At 34.5% G+C, this 23,576-nt stretch overlaps 1 protein-coding gene across 2 annotated transcripts; it reads right to left on the bottom strand.

The window, feature by feature from the left end:
• Positions 1-1,655: 1,655 nt before the first annotated feature.
• Positions 1,656-10,158, bottom strand: LOC148625576 (glutamine synthetase-like). 2 transcript variants are annotated; one of them, XM_088569156.1, is made up of 7 exons: positions 10,009-10,158; positions 7,213-7,371; positions 6,701-6,865; positions 6,176-6,358; positions 4,980-5,116; positions 2,557-2,756; positions 1,656-2,312 (listed from the first exon to the last, which is right to left on the bottom strand). In XM_088569156.1, exons 2-7 carry the CDS (start codon positions 7,355-7,357, stop codon positions 1,958-1,960), a joined length of 1,185 nt encoding a protein of 394 aa, XP_088425282.1. In that variant the 5' UTR covers positions 7,358-7,371; positions 10,009-10,158; the 3' UTR covers positions 1,656-1,957. The 2 variants fall into 2 exon arrangements, with proteins under 2 accessions (XP_088425282.1, XP_088425281.1); XM_088569155.1 differs by lacking the exon at positions 10,009-10,158 and adding an exon at positions 9,693-9,820.
• Between the last annotated feature and the right edge of the window lie 13,418 nt (positions 10,159-23,576).

The raw sequence follows: 23,576 nt of genomic DNA, 5'->3' as shown, positions 1-23,576 counted from the left end.
CTCTTTTGTTTAAGACATTACAATAGGGTTGCCAGGTGTATTAAATTATTGGTTTGCATATCAAAATTATGTTGGATTCCTTTTTTCTTGTTTCTATGCGCACATCCTTTGATTCCAGTTTGTCTGGTTTATGTTACATAATGTATGTTTTTATATTTGGTCTGAAGCTCCTTAGAGCTTATGATTGTATTTGAATGACATGCCAAATCAAAATTAAGTTTTCTTACCTTATTCTTAGTTTCTTATTTGTTTGGTTAATTATATGCATGTATGGTTAGGTACATATGCATAAATAATCCAGAAGGATGAAGCATTGAGAATATTGAATTCAAAATGGCAGTGTCAAACGACCGGAAATTATGATGCCGTATTGGCCCTCTTTTTTTTTCATATTGGCCCGTATAGATGCCCGGTTTAAATTCATATCAATTGGTCAGTTTTTGACATATTTTGGGTAGTCGGTTAATAAAAGACCTTATTAAATATAACTATTACACTCAATGTAATGACATAAATTGTCTACCCAAAATCAATGTATCAATATTATTCGGTCAAGGAGAGCTTAACACATATTTAAAAGTTGTTTTTATATAGTATCCAGGTACAAGTGGCTTTTAAAAATCTACTATTTACACTATATAGACAGTGGACGTATTTAGTGTAAAAAATGAAAACACAGAAGTATTTTTGTTAGTAATTCTACAGAGACCGAAATGATGCTTGTCCCTGGATAAAATCTGTCCATCTTGAAAATTCATAAAGCAAATCTCTCTTTCACGACCACATGTTCTTGCCTCAATATATTAAAATTGGTGTACCATCTTTGTTTTATTTTATGATGAAACACTATTTAAATAAGACACATTCTTAGGACTTGTGATGTAAATTCGTTATAAGACCGATGTTGGTTATTTGTGATTCTACTCTTAATCAACTTTTCAACTGAAAGGTTTCATGGACACCATTCGTATTAAATGATATCCCACATCTACATAATTTGGAGCTATTGTTCTTCATTTGTTTTCAGATTTACAGAGTTTTTACATTTTTTGGGGGTAATAGATTTAATAGATTAATAGATGAAAACTCTCGGCTAGGACCAAGGGCATTTATATTGGGCATTTAATTGGTAAACGCCCCGTGCAGGTCCGGGTGTTAAAAGAATAGGCCTGCAGCAACGCTAAGCTTGTCGTAAAAGGCGACTGAATAGTGCTCAGAATCCTAGCCGGGGGCTAGGCGCTCTGCCCACAGAGCAACTGGGATGTGTGCCCCAGGTGGTGGAATGGGGTACCCCTGGCGTGTTACATGCTGGGGTTGTCAGGCTATAATACGGAAAACCTGACCGCAAACCATAGTGGTGCACCGTGTTGGGAAAGATGCCACGTTCCTCGCACGTTAAAGAACCCTGCTGTGGTATTCGATAGGAGTAGGAACCTTTGCGCTCCGCCACAGGAGGCTAAATTGCCCGACCTTACCCATCCCCCCTTTTTCCAGTGGCAATCAAAATTTGTCGACCCTACTGTCCTTGTGTCCCATCCTTTTTTTTTCATTTCATGTTCATTTTATCATCCATTTCATGTTCATCGTCTGAATATAGCTGAAATATTGCTGCTCGGACGTTAAACCCCAACAAACAAACAACAAACAAACAAACATAATTGGTAAACATTAGATATATTTCAGGTGTAAATTTACAGAGAGTCCATTTTCTTGATAGAGAAAACGCTACTTCAGCTTTGACATTGAAGGTATTAGATTGTATGTTATAGAAAGTGTTAACAAAAACAATAATGAAAGAAATGACAGTGCTACTATTTCCTATAAATTATTTTAGGGAAATTTGAATAATTTACATAAGAATATAACAACTTATCCATTGACAGTTACTTAGATGTCTTCACTGTTTGTAATAAGATACATTTTTTTCTAATTATTTGAGAAGAACGTGAACTACATATTATGGTTGACTGTCCCAAAAACTTAAAACCTTCAAATGTTCGTAACCGGGTTTCAAATAGTCCCCAAATATGCTAGCGCGCACTATACCCTCCGCTGCCGCGTAAGGATCTACTACTCCCAAAGGTCGTCTGTCTTCAAAATATCCACAACCTTCTGCATCAACAAGCGGGGGAATTCTTATTGTCGTAAACCTTTTCTTGCCGGTATTAACAACAAAACTGCTAACTTCAGTGTTTTTCTTATGAAAAGTCTCCAATCTTTCTGTATCATTTCCTGTCAATGTGGGATCATACATATCCAATAATGGTCCATCTTCAGACTTTGAGAGAAGATCGATAGCACGACGAATAAATCTGTAATTGAAGAAACGAAGGTGTGTATCATGATAAATGAATATGTACATCTATATGCTTTTTATTGTACAGTGATCTTGCAAATGACAACACTTCATAGAGAGTGAAGATAAGATCGTTTCATAGTCAACATGAGTCTTTTATTTTCTGTCATTATTTGGTAATCATGTAATGTATATCACCTTACCATTTACCATAAACAATATCAACAAGAAAAGTCTTAACACGTAAGTGATTTACTCACATTATTCCATCTTTTTCTCTCATTTTCTGTGTACTAAAATTCAGATGTGCAGTGGTTATACATTGTTCATCAGGCGAAGTTACAGGGCATAAAGACACTCGTAGCCCACACATCTCCGCTAATCGATGTAGTATATACCGAGAAATGTTCAGGTGGTCGCCGATAGTCTCCCCTGGACATGGACCTATCTGGTACTCCCACTGAAAAATACAATACATATGACTGCTTTTTTTTCTCTTGCGCTTTAAAAACATAACCTTCTGATGAAATCTATAGCACTGGAATTATAAAAAAGACTACGTTTTCATTTTCTTCCAAGTTAAAATAGTTCTCCTTTTAGTTTTGATACTTTTGTCTGAACTTGCAGTTATCAAAAATTATATACGAAACTTCTATTTGTTCTTGCGGATCTTTATTAATAATCATTTTGTTTGTTTTTTACCTAAGAACTATTTAAGTAGCAATCCGCCTACGAATCATGCAATTTTCACTATAAGTGATTTATTGATGTCAGATATTTTATCCGAATTGACTTCAAATCAGTTGGATTTATTCCAAAAAACAATTAACCTTTGACCTTGACCTTTAACCTCAAGGTAAAATCACATACAACTTTTGGCATAATACGATACATAATTTTGTCTGTGCCATTACTTTTTGGTCTTTTTACTTTGATATCTGATCTTTGATATTTAAGTTTATCACACAAAGGCAGAGAGTAATGTTTCAGGTAGATGACCTTTTACAAAGTCAAATAACATAAAAATTTTGGCAAAATACCATACAAAACTTTGTCTCGGCCATAATGAGAAGATCTGTTGGATACATCGATAATTAAAACAATAGTACCCAACATGTCTATTGTACACCGTTTATATATTAATTATTAACATTTGGGTTCATGTTAAGGCATTTTTTTCATGGGAAGGGGTGGCAATTTTTGACCTAACTTGACTTAGAAAAGTTCAAATATTTATTATTTGGGCTCATTATGAAGCTAAGACACTATATTAATGTACTGTATCACACAAATACTACGGTATTCTGTAAAAAAGGGAAAAAATTTGGAATTCTGAAAATTTCCCTCTTTCCAAATTTATAGTAATTGTCATCACAAAAAGAAACTCTAAGCATTTGAATCGACAAAATATGTTGGGTACATCATTAACTTAATTACGAATGCCTAAAATGAGTTTTACGGTGTCAGTATGCTGTGAATGAGAGTTCTGTTTGATACTGAGACCAGTTTTCTAGTGGTAGGGTAGTATATTAACATTTTTTTTTAAAATATTCATTCTTGAAAATTAGTTTTTCGTGATTATTTTATGAAGGTTATTAAATTATCTATCGAATGATACCAAATTTGAGACGTTTTATTTGAGTAATAACTTGTAGAGTCGAATTTATGTTACTTTTGACCGAAAAATCAAAAATCCCATGTTTTGCATTTTTTGATAAATTCTGACTACGAAATTCCCCAAAATTCATCAAAAGAACCCCAGAGGTATAAATTATGATAATACCAAACAGAAAATACCAAATAAACCATTTATATTGAAGCATAAATACTCTAGGAATTTTGACATTGAAAAATATGTCAATTTAAACGATTTTTCGGATTACATTTTCTTCATTTTACCGCAAAACCCTAAGTGGTACTTTCTTGGTACCATTATAAAGGTGAGACATAGGGTTATACGATGATACATACATATATCAGTTTACTTCATTCTGTAGAGAAAGAAATTCGTAGAATCAAAAAACTTTAAAGGTCAAGGTCAAACGTCACCTACTCTGGTACGCAGCACTCTGTCCTGAGAGGATATACCAACATACCAAACATTAGAAGTCTTAGTCAAAAGACAAAAAGTTATGGTCTGGACAATGTTAGTATGAATAGCGTTATGAAGAAGAAAAGTTTTTATGGTTGGTGATTTCGGGTCCAGATGAGCAAAAAACAAGGTCTTGCCACGCATGCATGAATACATTCGGATGATATCTTCTTTCTAATGCTGGCAAAACGGGTCTGAACATAGCCTATTTTCGTATATTTTAAAATGTCAAAAATGAAGAATTTTGGTTGCTATGGTAACCCGATCTAGACCAATCAGATTGCCTTGTTCTTTATTCTAAATTGTTTTCCTTACTTCACACTTCATTAATATAATTATGTAATTTGAAAAATTTCCACCATTAGATATCTCAAATTACATTTAAATTGTGATATTTTTATGATAATTAGGCCCTAAATTGGTGGTTCCTAAGGAGTGGTCGTTGCTATGGTAACAATGAAAATATTTTCCAATTTTGTCATTTTATTTTTTGTTTTTCCAACTGATTTAAAGTCAATTCGGATACAATATCTGACGTCGATAAATCACCCACTGCATGATTCTTATGCGGATTGCTACTTAATGCGTTACCATTGATGGATTTGTTTCTCTGTTGCTTCCACATATCTTCACCCCAGCATACAAACAGGCCAACAAGTGTTTACTTGATAATTCTCTTTCTATAGAAACATTCCTGTTGTTTGGATGATCGACTCTCATGTAATGAACTGAAATTGTCCGTATCAATTAATTTTAGCTTTTGGGCCTCGTTTACATAAACAAATCTCAAATTGGGGATACAGCAAATTCAGCATAAACACAATTTTTGAACAAAGGATTGGGGATTTAAGAAATTTGGAAAGTCTCAAGGACAAATATTTATGATTTAAATTAAAATCATTCTTATTTATTTAAAAGTATAATTCTTACTTTAGCGTAGTACGTTCTAGGTTTGTTTGTTGTTTGTTTGTTGGGGTTTAACGTCCGAGCAGCAATATTTCAGCTATATTCAGACGATAAACATGAAATGGATGATAAAATGAACATGAAATGAAAAAAAAAGATGGGTCACAAGGATAATAGGGTCGACAAATTTTGATTGCCACTGGAAAAAGGGGGGTGGGTAAGGTCGGGCAATTTAGCCTCCTGTGGCGGAGCGCAAAGGTTCCTACTCCGGGAGAATATCACAGCAGGGTTCTTTAACGTGCGAGGAACTTGGCATCTTTCCCAACACGGTGCACCACTATGGTTTGCGGTCAGGTTTTCCGTATTATAGCCTGACAACCCAAGCATGTAACACGCCAGGGGTACCCCATTCCACCACCTGGGGCACACATCCCATTTGCTCTGTGGGCAGAGCGCCTAACCCCCGGCTAGGTTTCTGAGCACTATTTAGTGCCTTATACGACAAGCTTAGCGCTGCTGCATGCCTATTCTTTTAACACCCGAACCTGCACGGGGCGTACGTTCTAGGAAAATTGCATGCAGAACAAAGCAATTGTCCATCATTTAAATACAGAAAATCAATTGAGTGGTCATTGCTATTTGTTTTGACAACCTTTCAAATATAAAACGTCTATTTTTATAAAACATGCCTCAGTATTTGAATCAGGTTTTATTTCAAATCTTTTTTAATGTAATTTTTAATAAACTAGATAACATGAAATTAAATGTTTGAAGAAAACTGAAAAAAAAAATCAGGAAAATCATTGTTTATAAAACCATACTTAGAGCTTTTATTCTATTTGTAATTATAATATTTCAAATGTACAATCCAAAATGCGTACTTTTAAACGAAGGATCCATTTCTTCGGGATCATAACTAAACGGCGATCCATTATTTTTGTCTACAAGATACTCTTGTTCTATTCCAAAGAGAGGGTCGTGCAGCTGCTGTGGCCTGTGTCCTGTTACTGGGTCATACTTTAATCTCTCCATTGTCTTTTTGCATGAGTAACGAGTATTGATGACTGTAATCAAATGATGTTGATATACTTAGTGTTTTTGTCTTGCAAAAAGTTGTACAAACTTGGATTCTACTATAAAAGGTTTCCATTAATTTTTGTTCAGTAATAAATATTTGACTTGTTTAAAAGTATTTGTACTTACAAACGACATTTTCCTATTTTTGGTCTCACTTTTTTAATGTGAAAAATGTATGCATTCATAGTTTTCGATTGACCAAAGACAAAGTAACACGACCTTAAAGTGTAACAGAAAAAAATGGTCTTTTGAAATGGCTTTTAATCAAATTAAATTTTTTGTCTGTATACTGTTCTACATCACATCACCACAAAACAAAGTTTCCTTACCGGATGGCTCATCCAGTGTCAACCAAACATCACATAGGACTAGTTTGTGTGGACTCTTTAAAAAAGGATTCTCGAACATGGCAACTGGTTTTAGGATCATGTCCTTGTAATCTTCAAAATTGTCAGATAGTCCGTTCCACATACAATTATCCCAGTTTGGACAATCTTCAAAATTTACAATTACATTTGTTGATTAACTATTCTTGTTATACAAATGATTCTGGATGTATCGTAAAAATAATCGGTCTAAACCTGCTAATACAGACTTTATGCAATGTAACAGGCATATCAGAATAAATTGATAAATGAACAATAAAGAAAATACAGTGTAGTTTACCTGCAATTAATAAAGCTTAACATTTCTGGTGATTTTATCAGCATAAAACAGCGATGAGATGTTTGTGGTTTTTAATTCTAAGTTGGTCTTAAAGTCAAAATAACCTACATCAATTACTGATGATAATAAAAAAAAAGATAAGTTTACTACGAAATTTGCATATCAAAACAAATACCTTCAACAGTCTTTGGAACAAAATCGACAACTTTATTCTTAGAACACATGTTGTATCTAGTGTGATCTGTGAAAACATACTCCAGTATAGTTCTATCGCCATTATAAGATATATCAGGAATCAACAAATCACTATTTTTCATCATGGTTTGACTTGATCCTATAAAACATGTTTTATTTTTTATACAATTTACTTATGATGTATAATCACGCTATCTTGCATTCAAAAATTTCGAACATAAATATTTACATATGTCTTTATTTGATCATGTGATACATTTAAAATATGGATAACAAACAAATTACAACGCACTAATCCGATTCATAATCAAGTCCAGTCGAAAATATATCTTGCAAAATAGATATTACACCACCGAAGCAGTTGGAACCGCGATGGTCCTGACATGGTACAGGCACTTCAGACGAAACGGTTGGTTAAACCTAGGTTGAACAGAGCCGCGCTAAACCTTTCTCTTCCATTGCGGCGTGACTATACCAGCGGTGATTAAAGAGTATTTGCAATCGGTAAATCAGCGGTCACATCAGCACAAAGAACATTTAAAAAAATATATTAATCATTGTTTTAGAAGAAACTGAGTATTTTTCAACTAAGGATTGATATCTAAAAACGATTTTTTTTAAGACGCGGGTATGTTAAGGAGTTTTCTTGTACATCTGGTTGACGTCTGATCACGCACATTATACGTGACGCTTTAAGTTGGGAGAATTTTTTTCCGGAAGTAACCAAAATCTTTGTAAATCACACATAAGAATATTTTTAGTGTTAAATGGAGTCCTCAGTTCTTTTAATATATGACATAAACAATTGAATAAACCCTCATCTTAATAAAAAACAAAACATAACAAAACTGGTGGCATTTTTTGTATCGACTTTGACGTCACAGGGAAGCTTGAAACGTCAGAGCACCTGTAGTAAACAAACGAGACGTCATGCTTGCATTTACCGAGACATTACACTTCAATCGTCGATGAATTCTGAAGTCATATATGTTACCAGTAAGAAAATTCTCCAAGTTTGGGTAAATTGTAAATCTACATGTAGATTTTTCACACTTCCCGCAGCACTTTTGAGAAGTATACATATTCATTGACCTACTATTAAAATTTGGATGTACAATTTTTACATCTTCCCACTGCACTTTGACATTTATGTGGTCCGACCAAGGCTTGATTAACCAATCACGTGACTCACTTTTATTGAACATTTTGAAATTTTGTTCATCTTTTTGTGTTTGGGAAGTTTTATTTTATGAACTTGTATACTAAAAATATGAACATCCACGAAATTTCACGTATTAAGATGAGTTTATAAGTTTCTGGTTTTTATGACATTTCTCCTTAAAACACCCGCGGAGACCCTTTTAGAAACATTTCATCAAACTATTAACCAAACTTTACGACCCACATGATTACTTTTCATTTAGAATTGTCAAGTTTCCTTTCATCTGTGGCAACATCCCTTCAGCACCTTCGTATGGAGTGTTCATATCACAACTCATACGTTATGCCAGAACTTGACAAAACTACGCAGACTTTTTGTATTGCGCTAGAATTCTAACAAATAGGCTTCTGGAACAGAGTTATGTTGCTACAAGATTGAAGTCTTCACTACAGAAGTTTTATGGTCGTCATCATGAACTCGTGGGTCGTTATGGTGTATCCATCTGCGCCATGAAAACTGATTTATTCAATGTGTCATAATTTTCCTTCCCTCTTTCGTCTACCCCGGACTTGACTTTTTATTAACAACTCGGCTGGTGTTTCTAGAAAAGCAGTGGACGCTTACCCTGCCGATGTACCTAGTCCATACTCCCAGTTTTGTATGGAGTCCGAGTTGCTCATTTGCTTTTTTACTTTGCATGAAAGAATGGCGAAACTTTTACATCAAATCAATGAATGTTTAAACAAAAGAAATAGCAATTTCAATAACAAAAAAGTGTTTATTTATTAATGCCGTTCACAACTAAAATTTCAATGAAAGTTGACCATGTGTAAAATGCTATATTATTCTTTTCTGTTTTCATGTTTGTTGTAGTTCCAATTCAACATTTTCAAAAATATACATGGTTCATATTCCATTCGAATGAAAGAAAATGGTCGAAATTTGAGTTTTCGGTAGTTGAATTTTACGTGATACCTGATCACGTATTTTCCATGTAGGCACACCCATATATATAATGCTTGTTTTTCACTATAAAACATACCATATGTAGGATAAAAAAACAATAATCCAGGGTAGAAGAATAGATGAAAGAAAAACTATGACACGATGAACAAATGTGTTTTCATAGTGTTGATGAATACACCGATACGATCAACGAGTTCATGATAACGATCAAAATACTTAGCAATGCAAAAAGAGCATTATCAATGCCAAAAGAGCGATCCTATCTTGGCAATACCGTTTATTTCAATAAAGTTTTATGATGTAAATAATATTAACAATATGAAAAAACTTACATTTATTCCCTGAGACCATATGATATATGAACGCTGAATTCTAATTCAAAATTGCATTCTATTTATATGACAGTTAAGGTAAAGTATTGTCATAACACACTCAATCTTTGAAAATATACAAAAGGATACAAATTTCAAAGTATAAATTTCATATGTTAGTTTAAAAAAGATATCTGATCTATGCACAAACAGTTCTGATGTAATGTTTTGATAATGTATAAACATTATATGTTTATGTGCATATGGAAAAGGCATTTCAATTGCTTTTTAACCTGTGATGCACCGTATAATTAAACCTTAAATCTGCCATAATTACCAATAATGATTCTTCCTCATAATCTTATGATGATTTTTGTCACTCTACATTTTGGAGGTAGAAATAGAAAATAAAAGCTGCAATAAGACCGTTACTGCTACAATACTCTCAAAAGAAGATATAGTGGTTGACCATCAATCCGAAATATCCTCTTTTTTGGTTTCTCGTTTGAAAACAGTGATTGTTATAATGTACTGGATTCCACAACTCCATATGAATCCATACAAGCAACGCTTCAAAGCTGGATTTGCCAAATGTACTACCAAACATCTTTCGAAACCTTAAACTTACATACTCGCATCTCTAAAAATGGTCTTACCACTGTATTTGTTACTCCTGTAGATGTGTCAAATCATTATAGATCCTGAAAAATTCCGAAGATTTTCTGAAGGCCCTCAATGCTTAATTATTATCAGAACATAACATATTAAGACTTATAATTTGTCAAATCTTCATACTACTATCTCACGTACTCAATTTAATTCCCGACTCAAAAGTATTTGTTACTCTAGAAAAGACGGTACACCTAGATACAGATGTGTAGTAATTAGTAGAGATTCCTCATAATTTGCAAGCGACGATTCCAAATCATTTTCCAAATATAAATGCTGGAAGTTTTGATCGACAATATATTTGTCCAGTGTGGTTGACGCATTTTTTAAACAAAGGTCGGCATTTCACTGGGAAAAATTTTACTCCGCTACTCGCTTACCTATTCTTTATCTCTTTTAAGACTGACTTTAAAGTTGATTTTATCAAAAATAAAGGAAGATCGTTTAACCAGATCATTTAATCTCAGTTTCTGTTATATAGAAGTAGAATTACAAGTGTATCTTTAAACTATCCTAGTTTGGGGAATATTGTATACATTGCATCTACCCCAATAATGAGCCAGTGTTAAACAAAACTACAGGCAGTGTTAAATCAATCTCATATCATGGCAAACAACCAGAGATCGATGGTAAAGGAACCAAACTATATAACAAACGCGTTGACCTCTCATTCAGTATTGGTATCTCGATCAAGTATATGTTTCTACAAGATTGGAAGCATTGCTAAGTTTTTTTATCGTTATCATGAACTCGTTGATCGTATCGGTGTATTCATCAGCACTATGAAAACACATTTGTTCATCGTGTCATAGTTTTCCTTTCATCTATTCTTCTACCCTGGACTGGACATATCATGAGCAAACTCGGCGGGCTATTTCCAGAGAAGCACCAGAAAAGACCTTTACCCTACTGGTACATCTTTTCCTTGCACCCAGATTTTCGTGGAGTCCTGTTTACTCATTTGCTTTGTTTCTTTGTACGTGTTATTTTGATTATTTCATACTGTTTATTGTGTGCGTCTGTTTTCCCTGCCTGGTTTTTATCCTTGGATAATATTCTTTTAATTTTGTTCGAATTTTGGTTCCCTTGAATACTCTTTATTTCATTATTCAGTGTATTCCAGAATATAACTTGAAACAGGTAAATATGATTGCATATTTTAGTAGCATAAGACATTCACATCTTAAACAAGGAGATAAAAGAAATCAAAATAATCGCAAGAAAAAACACCAAAGTACTTTTTATATGTAGTCGAAATTCTTATCAAACGGAAACAATCGATAGTAAAATATTTACACACAAAATAAATGTACTACAACATAAGACTGAAAAAAATAAATTGTTCAATTTTATCATGAATTTTAATTTTAATCTCTTCTTACAATAAGACAGTCGAAACAATTGTTTCAATAGTAGGTAGGTTGATACCAGTATTTAATTACTAATGCAGATTTTATCCCATTACTTTGCAATATACTCTATGACGTTGTAAATGGAACAAATATCAATGTTTAAAGCATTCAAAGATTTTTCACCATCCAATTAAAAAAGTCTAACAACTTTAAAGGTGTGCAATAACAGAAAAAAGATATAATCCAGCTTTATTGAGGAGGTAATATATAGTGTAGATAAAGACACATAACAAACGATGCTTGTTTTATCCTACATATGATATGTTTTATAGTGAAGAACAAACATTATATATAAGGGTGTGCCTAAGTGGAAAAATACGTGATCAGGTATCACGTAAAATTCAACTACCGAAAGCTCAAATTTCGACCTTTTTATTTCATTCGGATGGAATATGAACCATGTATATTTTTGGAAAATGTTGAATTGGAATTACAACACTACCTGAAAACAGAAAAGAATAATATAGCATCTTACACATGGTCAAATTCAAAAGCCCCGTGCAGGCCCGGGTGTTAAAAGAATAGGCCTGCAGCAGCGCTAAGCTTGTCGTATAAGGCGACTAAATAGTTCTCAGAAACCTAGCCGGGGGCTAGGCGCTCTGCCCACAGAGCAACTGGGATGTGTGCCCCAGGTGGTGGAATGGGGTACCCCTGGCGTGTTACATGCTGGGGTTGTCAGGCTATAATACGGAAAACCTGACCGCAAACCATAGTGGTGCACCGTGTTGGGAAAGATGCCACGTTCCTCGCACGTTAAAGAACCCTGCTGTGGTATTCTCCCGGAGTAGGAACCTTTGCCCTCCGCCACAGGAGGCTAAATTTCCCGACCTTACCCATCCCCCCTTTTTCCAGTGGCAATCAAAATTTGCCGACCCTATTATCCTTGTGACCCAACCTTTCTTTTTTTCATTTCATGTTCATTTAATCATCCATTTCATGTTCATTGTCTGAATATAGCTGAAATATTGCTGCTCGGACGTTAAACCCCAACAAACAAACAAACAATCAAATTCAAAAATTCATTGCAATTCTAGTGGTAAACGGCAGTAATTAATAAAAAAAACTTTTGTTATTGAAATTGCTATTTTCTTTTGTTTAAACATTCATTGATTTGATGTAAAAGTTTCGCCATTCTTTCATGTTGAGCAACTCGGACTCTATTAGAAACTGGGAGCATGGAGTAGGTGCACCGGTAGGGTAAGCGTCCTCTGCTTTTATAGAAACACTCGCCGAGTTGCTTATAAAAAGTCAAGTCCGGGGTAGACGAAAGAGGAAAGGAAAACTATGACACATTGAATAAATCAGTTTTCATGGCGCAGATGGATACACCATAACGATCCACGAGCTTGATGACGACCATAAAACTTCTGTAGTGAAGACTTCAATCTTGTAGCAACATAACTCTGTTCCATAAGCCTATTTGTTAGAATTCTAGCGCAATACAAAAAGTCTGCGTAGTTTTGGCAAGTTCTGGCATAAAGTATGAGTTGTGATATGAACACTCCATACGAAGGTGCTGAAGGGATGTTGCCACAGATGAAAGGAAATTTGACAATTCTAAATGAAAAGTCATCACGTTTGTCGTAAAATTTGGTTAATAGTTTGATGAAATGCTTCTTAAGAGTTCTCGGCGTTCATATTTTTAGTATACAAATTCATGAAATAAAACTTCCCAAAGACAAAAAGATCAACAAAATGTCAAAATGTGCAATAAAAATGAGTCATGTGATCGGTTAATGAAGCCTTGGTCGGACCACATGAATGTTAAAAGTGCAGCGGGAAGATGACAAAATTGCACATCCAAATTTTAATAGTAGGTCAATGAATATGTATATTTCTCAAAAAGTGCTGCGGGAAGTGTGAAAAATCTACATGGATATTAAAAATGGTTCGTTACTTGCTTATGGTGAGATATTTTTGCGTCTTCTTGTATTTCAACGAATATTAAAACAAACGCTACCGATATATAACTTCCCGCAGCAGTTTTTTGGTAAAATAAAATATGCTCTTTAAAATGAAGAATAAATCAAGTAAATCGACATAGCGCATGTCACTGTACTTTTGCATTTTCTAAACCATATAATTGTTCACATAATGGCGACATTGAAACAAGCGCAACGGCGACCTCAGACACCTTGACATGGGACGAATACGTGTGAAGAACCGATTTAGTTGCGATATCAGACTATGCTTTGAGTTTATTTTGGCAAATAAAAACATTTTTCATTGAACATTGTAGTTATTTATAATATAATTTGCAGAAAAGTCGATAACCTGTGTTTACGATGTCTCCTTTTTCTGCTGAACAAAACATGGTTACCACCCATACATATATATATGTACATGTATATTCATGCAATAGTTCAATGATTTTCTCTTACATAATATGGCTATGAACATACTTCAAGGTCTGTTTTAATGTTCATAGTTAACACATGTATTATTTACCGGTCATGCTTCTTCAAATTTTCAGTTTTCAACTTTTGTCCAGAATTAGATTGCAAAAGGAAAGGTATGATCTGATTTTTGAACATGTACTGTGAACAAAATTCCCTGCAAAATATTTATGATATGAATTATGTTTTTTTTTTACATTTTATTTTCAAAATAATTATGTATACACAACAATATGAAGTGTTACATGTAGCACAATTATAGAAAGTTATGTTAATCACATTGATCACTGTACCTGTCCTATAGGATATGATTCCATTAACACCTCCATCCAGGCATTGGAATGCAGTTAAAACACAATTTGACACAATTTTTTTTTTCAAATGCACTTTCCATTGAATACATATAACTATTTGTATTTCACTAATACATCCAACTTCAATGTACATGTATAATGTACACATGAATTATGGCAAATAAATGCTTCCTTCTGTTAACTTTACATACATTTCTTGAAATCAAAATTGAATTCTGCATCTAAGTTTTCGGGAATATTTATTCACAAATAAAAAGTCAAATTTCTTGTCAATCTCAGCAGAAAATTGTTGAAGTTTGGTAATATTCTAACTTCAGATTCCATACTGTCACCAAAATGATACATTATATAAGGTTGTCCTGCTGCCTAGTATGGGTTTGAAGCTATTTTTGGAGTTTGGAAATATCTCTGTAAAGACAGTGTAACTCAAATTAGCATATCTATCATGTAATTAAATTACTGGTCAGTCAACGTACGGCCACACGGATTAAAATGAATTAAATAATCAATTTCACATGTCATTGAAAATTATTGAAAGGGAAACAATATTTGCATCCCTGGTTAAATAGTCTGTTTAAAAGAAGTACTTTACAAGTTGATTAAAACCATTTAAAGATGATTATATAAACAAACATTTACTAGTATCAGTTTACAAATTTGCGATGGGGTTGTAATATATTTATCATTTCATACACATTTCGGCAGATGAAGATGAAACTCATGACAGTTGCTCGATGTATGTTAGTAGGTCAGTGAACCCGTGCAGGTCCGGGTGTCAAAAGAATAGGCCTGCAGCAGCGCTAAGCTTGTCGTAAAAGGCGACTAAATAGTGCTCAGAACCCTAGCCGGGGGCTAGGGCGCTCTGCTCACAGAGCAACTGGGATGTGTACCCCAGGTGGTGGAATGGGGTACCCCTGGCATGTTACATGCTGAGGTTGTCAGGCTATAATACGGAAAACCTGACTGCAAACCATAGTAGTGCACCGTGTTGGGAAAGATGCCACGTTCCTCGCACGTCAAAGAAGCCTACTGTGGTATTCTCCCGGAGTAGGAACCATAGGGCTCCGCCAAAGGAGGTTAAATTGCCGACCCTACCCATCTCTCCCCAATTGTCCTTGTGTCCCATCACTTTTTTATTTCATCATCATTTCATGTTCATTTTATCATCCATTTCATGTTCATCGTCTGAATATAGCTGAAATGTTGCTGCTCGGACGTTAAACCCCAACAAACAAACGCCCCGTGCAGGTCCGGGTGTTAAAAGAATAGGCCTGAAGCAGCGCTAAGCTTGTCGTAAAAGGCGACTAAATAGTGCTCAGAAACCTAGCCGGGGGATAGGCGCTCTGCCTACAGAGCAACTGGGATGTGTGCCCCAGGTGGTGGAATGGGGTACCCCTGGCGTGTTACATGTTGTCAGGCTATAATACGGAAAACCTGACCGCAAACCATAGTGGTGCACCGTGTTGGGAAAGATGCCACGTTCCTCGCACTTGAAAAAACCCTGCTGTGGTATTCTCCCGGAGTAGGAACCTTTGCGCTCCGTCACAGGAGGCTAAATTGCCCGACTTTACCCATCCCTCCCTTTTTTCTAGTGGCAATCAAAATTTGTCGACTCTATTATCCTTGTGTCCCATCCCGTTTTTCATTTCATCATCATTTCATGTTCATTTTATCATCCGTTTCATGTTCATCGTCTGAATATAGCTGAAATATTGCTGCTCGGACGTTAAACCCCAACAATCAATCAATCAGCCAACAAACAAACAAACAAGTAGGTCAGTGATGAATGAAGCCCGGCCAAGCCGGTCCCGCACATAGTTACATCCGTCTTTTACCAAAACAAAGAGAATTTAAAGTACAACTTACACAACTTGGAGAATTGTCTTACTGGTAACATATATGACTTCAGAATTCATCGACAATTGAAGTAATGTCTCGGTGAATGCAAGCATGACGTCTCATTTGTTTACTACAGGTGCTCTGACGTTTCAAGCTTCCCTGTGACGTCAAAATCGATGCAAAAAGTGCTGCCAGTTTTGTTATGTTGTGTTTCTTTATTAAGATGAGGATTTATTCAATCGTTAATTTAATATATTTAAAGAACTGAGGACTTCATTTAACACTAAAAATATTCTTAGGTCTTATTTACAAAGATGTTTGTTACTTCCGGAAAAAATTCCCCCAACTTAAAACGTCACGTATTGTGTGCATGATCAGACGTCAACCTGATGTACAAGAAAACTTCTTAACATACCCGAGTCTTAAAAAAAATTCTTTTTAGATATCAGTCCTTAGTTGAAAAATACTCAAGTGTGCCCTAAAACAACGAGTAATAATTTTTTTCTTAATGTTCTTTCTACTGATGCGACCGCTGATTTACCGATTGTAAATGCTCTTTAATCACCGCTGGTATAGTCACGCCGCAATGGAAGAGAAGGGTTTAGCGCGGCGCTGTTAAACCTAGATTTAACCAACCATTTCGTCTGAAGTGCCTGTACCATGTCAGGACCATTGCGGTTCCAACTGCTTCGGTGGTGTAATATCTATTTTGCGAGATTTATTTTGGACTTGACTTGATTATGAATCGGATTAATGTGTTGTAATTTGTTTGTTATCCATATTTTAAATGTATCACATGATCAAATAAAGACATATGTAAATATTTATGTCTGAATTGTTTGAATGCAAGATAGCGTGATTATACATCATAAGTATATTGTATAAAAAATAAAAATGTTTTAAAGCATACAAGAAGAAGTGTGTTCTCTGTATGAAATCATATGATTGAGCTGTTTAAATTATATGCTGAGATCGGCATATGGTAGTCAAATATAAGTCAAACCATGATGAAAAATAGTGATTTGTTGGTTCCTGATATATCTTATAATGGCGATAGAACTATACTGGAGTATGTTTTCACAGATCACACTAGATACAACATGTGTTCTAAAAATAAAGTTGTCGATTTTGTTCCAAAGACTGTTGAAGGTGTTTGTTTTGATATGCAAATTTCGTAGTAAACTTATCTTTTTTTTATTATCATCAGTAATTGATGTAGGTTATTTTGACTTTAAGACCAACCTAGAATTAAAAACCACAAACTTCTCATCGCTGTTTTATGCTGATAAAATCACCAGAAATGTTTAGCTTTATTAATCGCAAGTAAACTACACTGTATTTTCTTTATTGTTCATTCATCAATTTATTCTGATATGCGTGTTACATTGCATAAAAGTCTGTACTAGCAGGTTATGGATCGTTATGGTGTATCAATCTGCACCACGAAAACTGATTTATTCAACGGGTCATAGTTTTCCTTTCCTCGTTTGTCTACCCCGGACTTGACTTTTTATGAGCAACTTGGTGGGTGTTTCTAGAAAAGCAGAGGACGCTTACCCTACCGGTGCACCTGGTCCATGCTCCCAGTTTTTAGTGGAGTCCGAGTTGCTCATTTACTTTTGTTACTTTGTATGTATGATTTTAGTTACTTTATTCTATAGTCTGTTTTCCACGTCTGGTCTTTGTCCCTGGATTACATTCTTTTGATTACCGCTATGACATCGGTTGCCTTGATTACTCTTTAGACACAATTTTTTTACGATACATCAAGGATCATTTGTATAACAAGAATAGTTAATCAAGAAATGTAATTGTAAATCTTAAAGATTGTCCAAAATGGGATAATTGTATGTGGAACGGACTATCTGACAATTTTGAAAATTACAAGGACATGATCCTAAAAGCAGTTGCCATGTTCGAGAATCCTTTTTGAAAGAATCCACACAAACTAGTCCTAAATGATGTTTGGTTGACATTGGAGAAACTATCTGGTAAGAAAACGGTTTTTGTTTTTTTTATATTTTTGTAATGATCTGATGTAGAACAGCATGCATACAAAAATAAAGCTTGATTTAAACCATTTAAAAAGACCGTTTTCTCTGTTACACATCAAAGTCGTGTTACTTTTTTCTGTGGACAATCAAAAAATGCGACCAAAAATAAGAAAATGTACATATTCACTATCGTGTGTACATGGAAGTACAAATACTTTTAGACAAATCTGTCATTCAATTATTACTGAACACAAATTAATGGAAACGTTTATAGTAGGACCCAAGTTTAATTACTGTCATCATTACTCGTTACTCATGCAAACAGACAATGGAAAGTTAAAGTATGACCCAGTTACAGGACACAGACCACGACAGCCCCAAAACCCTCTGTTTGGAATAGAACAAGAGTATTTTGTAGACAAAAATGATGAATCATCGTTTAGATATGATCCTGAACGAAGGGATCCTTTGAATAAAGGTACACATTTAGGATGGTATATTTGGAAAAACAATCATTACATATAGAATAAAATAAAATAAGAGCTCTGGATATGATTTCATCAACAACCATTTTCCAAGAATCCTTCACTTTTCTTCAAACATTAAATTTCAAGTGATCTTGATTATTAAACATTAAGTTGAAAAAAGATCTGGTGAGATATCATTTTCCCTGTGCCACTCATATAATAGGGTGTGCCTGGTTTTAATGTATAGGCTTTTTACTCAATGTAAGAAATACACGACCATGAGATTATTTTTATGCCACATTTGTTTTGAAATTTTGACGAGTAGTATAAATCCTAAAAAAATGGAATAACATGTACTTTCGTGTTTTCTTTACTAGAAGATTGTCCAGAATGGGATATTTATATGTGGGATGGATTAGATGGGAAACATGAAGATTTCAAAGATATGATTATAAAGCCTGTTGCCATGTTTGATAATCCTTTTTTCAAGAGCCCACATAAACTTGTTCTATGTGACTTTTGGGTGACACGAGAAAAACCGTCAGGTATGGCAGTTTTACTTAAGGAAATTAAAAAAAAAGAAACAAAACAAAGAACAGATTTCTTACATCATATGAACTCGTGAGCTCGGGAGACCAATTATCTGAAAAAAATAACCACCATATGTTTTTCCCCAAATACGTATAAAACAAATAAACACCTTCCATTACCAATCTAATTGTAGGAGTATTCAGAACATGGTCAGGTAAATGTAAACAAAAGTAGGACTCGTTTGCTTTTTCTTTGCCAGTTCGTTGGCTTGAAATGTGTAATGCCATGTGCACCAAGAATTCATTTTTTTTTAAATTTTATTAAAGATTTCATTAAAGATCATTGAAAACTGCTAAAGCACTCAAATTTTCTGTTTCTTGATCAAACGAGATATATTCTGTTAGGACAACGATGACGAAGTAACTATAGAATTCTAGTTTATAAAAAAAATCATGTAAATAACAATTAAAGGACACATTCTATCTCAGACTGGTACATTTTGTAAAACATTTCAGAATTAACCTGGTTATTTACTCCCATGAGCCTGAATCGCTGAACTGGTTCATTAACAAATTGTCGTCCTTAAACTTTCACTGGAGACTTTGGTAGCCATTATCGTGAATAACATTTCACCAATCGAAACTACCACGGTTTTCAAGATATTGGCTAAAAATGCAAGAAATTGCACATTTCGCCTTTCACTTTGGCCAAGTGAGCTAAAATTAAATGAGCCACCGAGTTATTTCTTTTCTATGACAGCTCTAAATAAATTTCTAGTTTGCCCAATATTGTACAGTGTAGGTTCTAATCTATAAGCTTCATTTTCTCAGATCTAAATATAGGAAGCTCAAAACTTTGCACACAACTTGCAAAAGTGTTTGAATGATTGCATAGAATGGACTGTTACTTTAAAGATGTATTCATTTTGATTTCTTTACACAGAATCATAAACATTTAAGAGAATATTATCTAAAGCTGGACGACAAAAGACAACATCGTACTACCAATCTGTTAAAATAAGTGTTAAGGTCGGGAAAAACAATCGATTGGACATAGAACCAAGCATATGTTAGGTACAATAGTATTTCAAATTTTATGAAATATGGCAGAACTTTTTTGTTGTTGTTTGTACCTTTTTGGCACCAAAACTCGTTACTCATGCAAACAGACAATGGAGAGATTGAAGTATGACCCAGTTACAGGACTCAGACCACAGCAGTCCCACGACCCTCTCTTTTGGTATACAGCAAGAGTATTTTGTTACCAAATAAAATGAAACACCGTTCAGTTATGATCCTGAAAATGTTTATTATGAACATTTAAGTGCGATATCTTAAATTTTGATTGACCAGTGCAATAAAGGTATACGAATTAAAATACATGGAACAACAAAGAACAAAGAATAAGACATTCTCCTTTCGGACATAACATTACAGAATGGTACTAAATTACCCTTTGCTTATCGAAGAGTAGTCTGATTTTTGAATGTCGAAGTCCCACATTCAATTTGCAATCAGAATTTTGGTTGGAATTTCATTTCTTTTTCAAAATAAGTGCACATTCTCGAATAGTCGTCTCTTTTGTTTTTGCTAACACATACAATTTGCAAATATAATTTTGGTTGGAATTTCAGTTATTTTTTTCCAATATTGGTCACCAACATGATACAAATATGCACATCCAACTTGAGCTGTCAAATAGACACATGTTGGTCTGCCTTTCTGCTGGAGTGAAGATTCATGGTGATATAAGAGAAAATGGCCCTTCTCAAGTAGGCAATATAAATGTATGATATCACACAGACGCAGAACTCAAGGATTCACATTTCTTTCTCATAAAATTGAAAGAAAAAAAATCACCTTCATTTCTTATGCTAGCCGTCGTTGTGATTTTTCTTTTGTTAATTTTTTACTTGATTATATAGATTTTTTTCGCTTACAATAGTAATGCTTAAAGATTAGAATGGTTTGTCAATAATTCATAGTTCATTTTTAAAAATGTATTTCGTTATACATGCATATTTCTACATAAATGGAGTATCTCATTTCTTCGGTAGTTTGTGCGAACCCCAAGACATGCCACGTTTCACTCTCTTTTCTGGAGCAGCCCGTATTCTTGGCAGCTTGTTCCGACATAAGATTTTACCGTGAATCATAATCTTTGTTTTCATTTTTACATTTTACTTTTATTTTCTCTTTAAATTAAGCATAATAAGATTGAATGGTGTTTTAAACCCAAAACTTCATATCATTGCAAAAGAAACGTTTCCTGTAAAAATAAAATAAATACGATTTCAAAAAGAATGATATAAAGAAAAAAGTTACGAATCGTAAGCACTGGGATGATTAAAATACGTTATAACACGTCAAAATCCCAAAACGAGGGTAAAACGTGAACAGATCAAACAAGACGATCTACATACACAATGCACATTTTGTTTTGTAGCGAACGGAACGAAATAGACAACACAAAAAATCACAAAGCACTAGCAATATGAACTCCCATAAGAAACCGGAAGTAACATCAGGTGCTCCGGAATGGTAAACATGTCCTTCTCCACCAGCAGCACCCCATATTGCACGCAACTATAATTCGGTAATAATCTTTGAGCAATAATGATTCTCACATCTTCTATTTTTGTATCTCGGACAATTTGAAACTGATGAACCAATCTTTCGAGTAAACCAAAATAAAATGATGATCGATCTATGTATGCACTCTTCTATTTTCCTACAATGCTTGTATATACATCTACATAACTACGAATAAACGATCATTTTCGTTGTGTATACACAAATAAATTAAGAGATAAATATAACAAGAGTAATCAAGGATCATGTCCTTGTAATTTTCAAAATTGTCAGATAGTCCGTTCAACATACAATTATCCCATTTTGGACAATCTTTAAGATTTACAATTACATTTCTTGATTAACTATTCTTGTTATACAAATGATCCTTGATGTATCGTAAAAAAATTGTGTCTAAAGAGTAATCAAGGCAACCGATGTCATAGCGGTAATCAAAAGAATGAAATCCAGGGACAAAGACCAGACATGGAAAACAGACATACACAACAAAAAACACAAAGTAACTAAAATCAAACATACAAAGTAACAAAAGTAAATGAGCAACTCGGACTCCACTTAACACTGGGAGCATGGAACAAATCCACCGGCAGGGTAAGCGTCCTCTGCTTTTCTAGAAACACCCGCCATATTGCTCATAAAAAGTCAAGTCTGGAGTAGACAAACGAGGAAAGGTAACTTATGACCCGTTGAATAAATCAGTTTTCATGGTGCTGATGGATACATCATAACGAGTTCATGATGACGACCATAAAACTTCTGTAGTGATGACTTCAATCTTGTAGCAACATATCCCTGTTCCAGAAGCCTATTTGTTAGAGTTCTAGCGCGATACAAAGTCTGTGTAGTTTAAGCAAGCTCTGGCATAACGTACGAGTTGTGATATGAACACTTCATACGCAGGTCCTGAAGGGATGTTGCCACAAATGAAAGGAAAGTTGATAATTCTGAATGAAAAGTCGTCACGTTTGTCTTAAAGTTTGGTCAATAGTTTTCCTTTACCATCGATTTTTAAGTGTAGGTCAAGATATGAGGCTGACTTCACAGTATCTGTAGTATCCTTTATCTCGAGTTCTTTGGGGTAGATGCGATGTATCAAATCCCCGAAATTAGGATTGTTTTAAGATAATACGTCATCTATATAGCGGAAACTGAGATTTAAGGATCTAGCTAAATGATATTCTTTCTTTCCGATTAGATCAGCTATAAAGTCAGCCTCATCAAAGTGAAGGAATAGGTCAGCAAGTAAAGGAGCACAATTTATTCCCATTGGAATGCCAACCATTTGTAGGAGTATATAGTGTTGAAAAATCATAGGTTTGAATGTTGTTATATTCAGATAATAGTCTTGAACTGATTGTCTCCAAAAGATCTTTCGAATTTTTCAGGATCCATATTGAATTAATACCACTACGGGAGTAACAAGTGTTGTGGCAGGATTATAGACCCTCTTTGACTGTTGTGAGTATAGAAGTTCAAAGTTTTGAAAGAGGTTTGGTGGTACATTTTGCAGATCCAGCTATGAAATGTTGCTTGTATGGATTCTTGTGGAGTTTAGGAATCCAGTGCGTAGAGGGTAAATCACAATAATCGTGCATGGAAGGGAGACCAAAACAGGATAGCACATATTTATGGTTTTCCTCAATTTCCTCTATGGAGAGTGTGGTAGCAGTATAGGTCTTACTCAATGATTCG

This window comes from Perna viridis, chromosome 2, assembly GCF_037379345.1.
Source record: "Perna viridis isolate PV_CMFRI_1.1 ecotype Kerala chromosome 2, ASM3737934v1, whole genome shotgun sequence".
Classification (NCBI taxonomy): Eukaryota; Metazoa; Mollusca; class Bivalvia; order Mytilida; family Mytilidae; genus Perna; species Perna viridis.
Note: the sequence above shows the minus strand (reverse complement) of the source record. Positions and strands in the feature narration are given on the sequence as shown.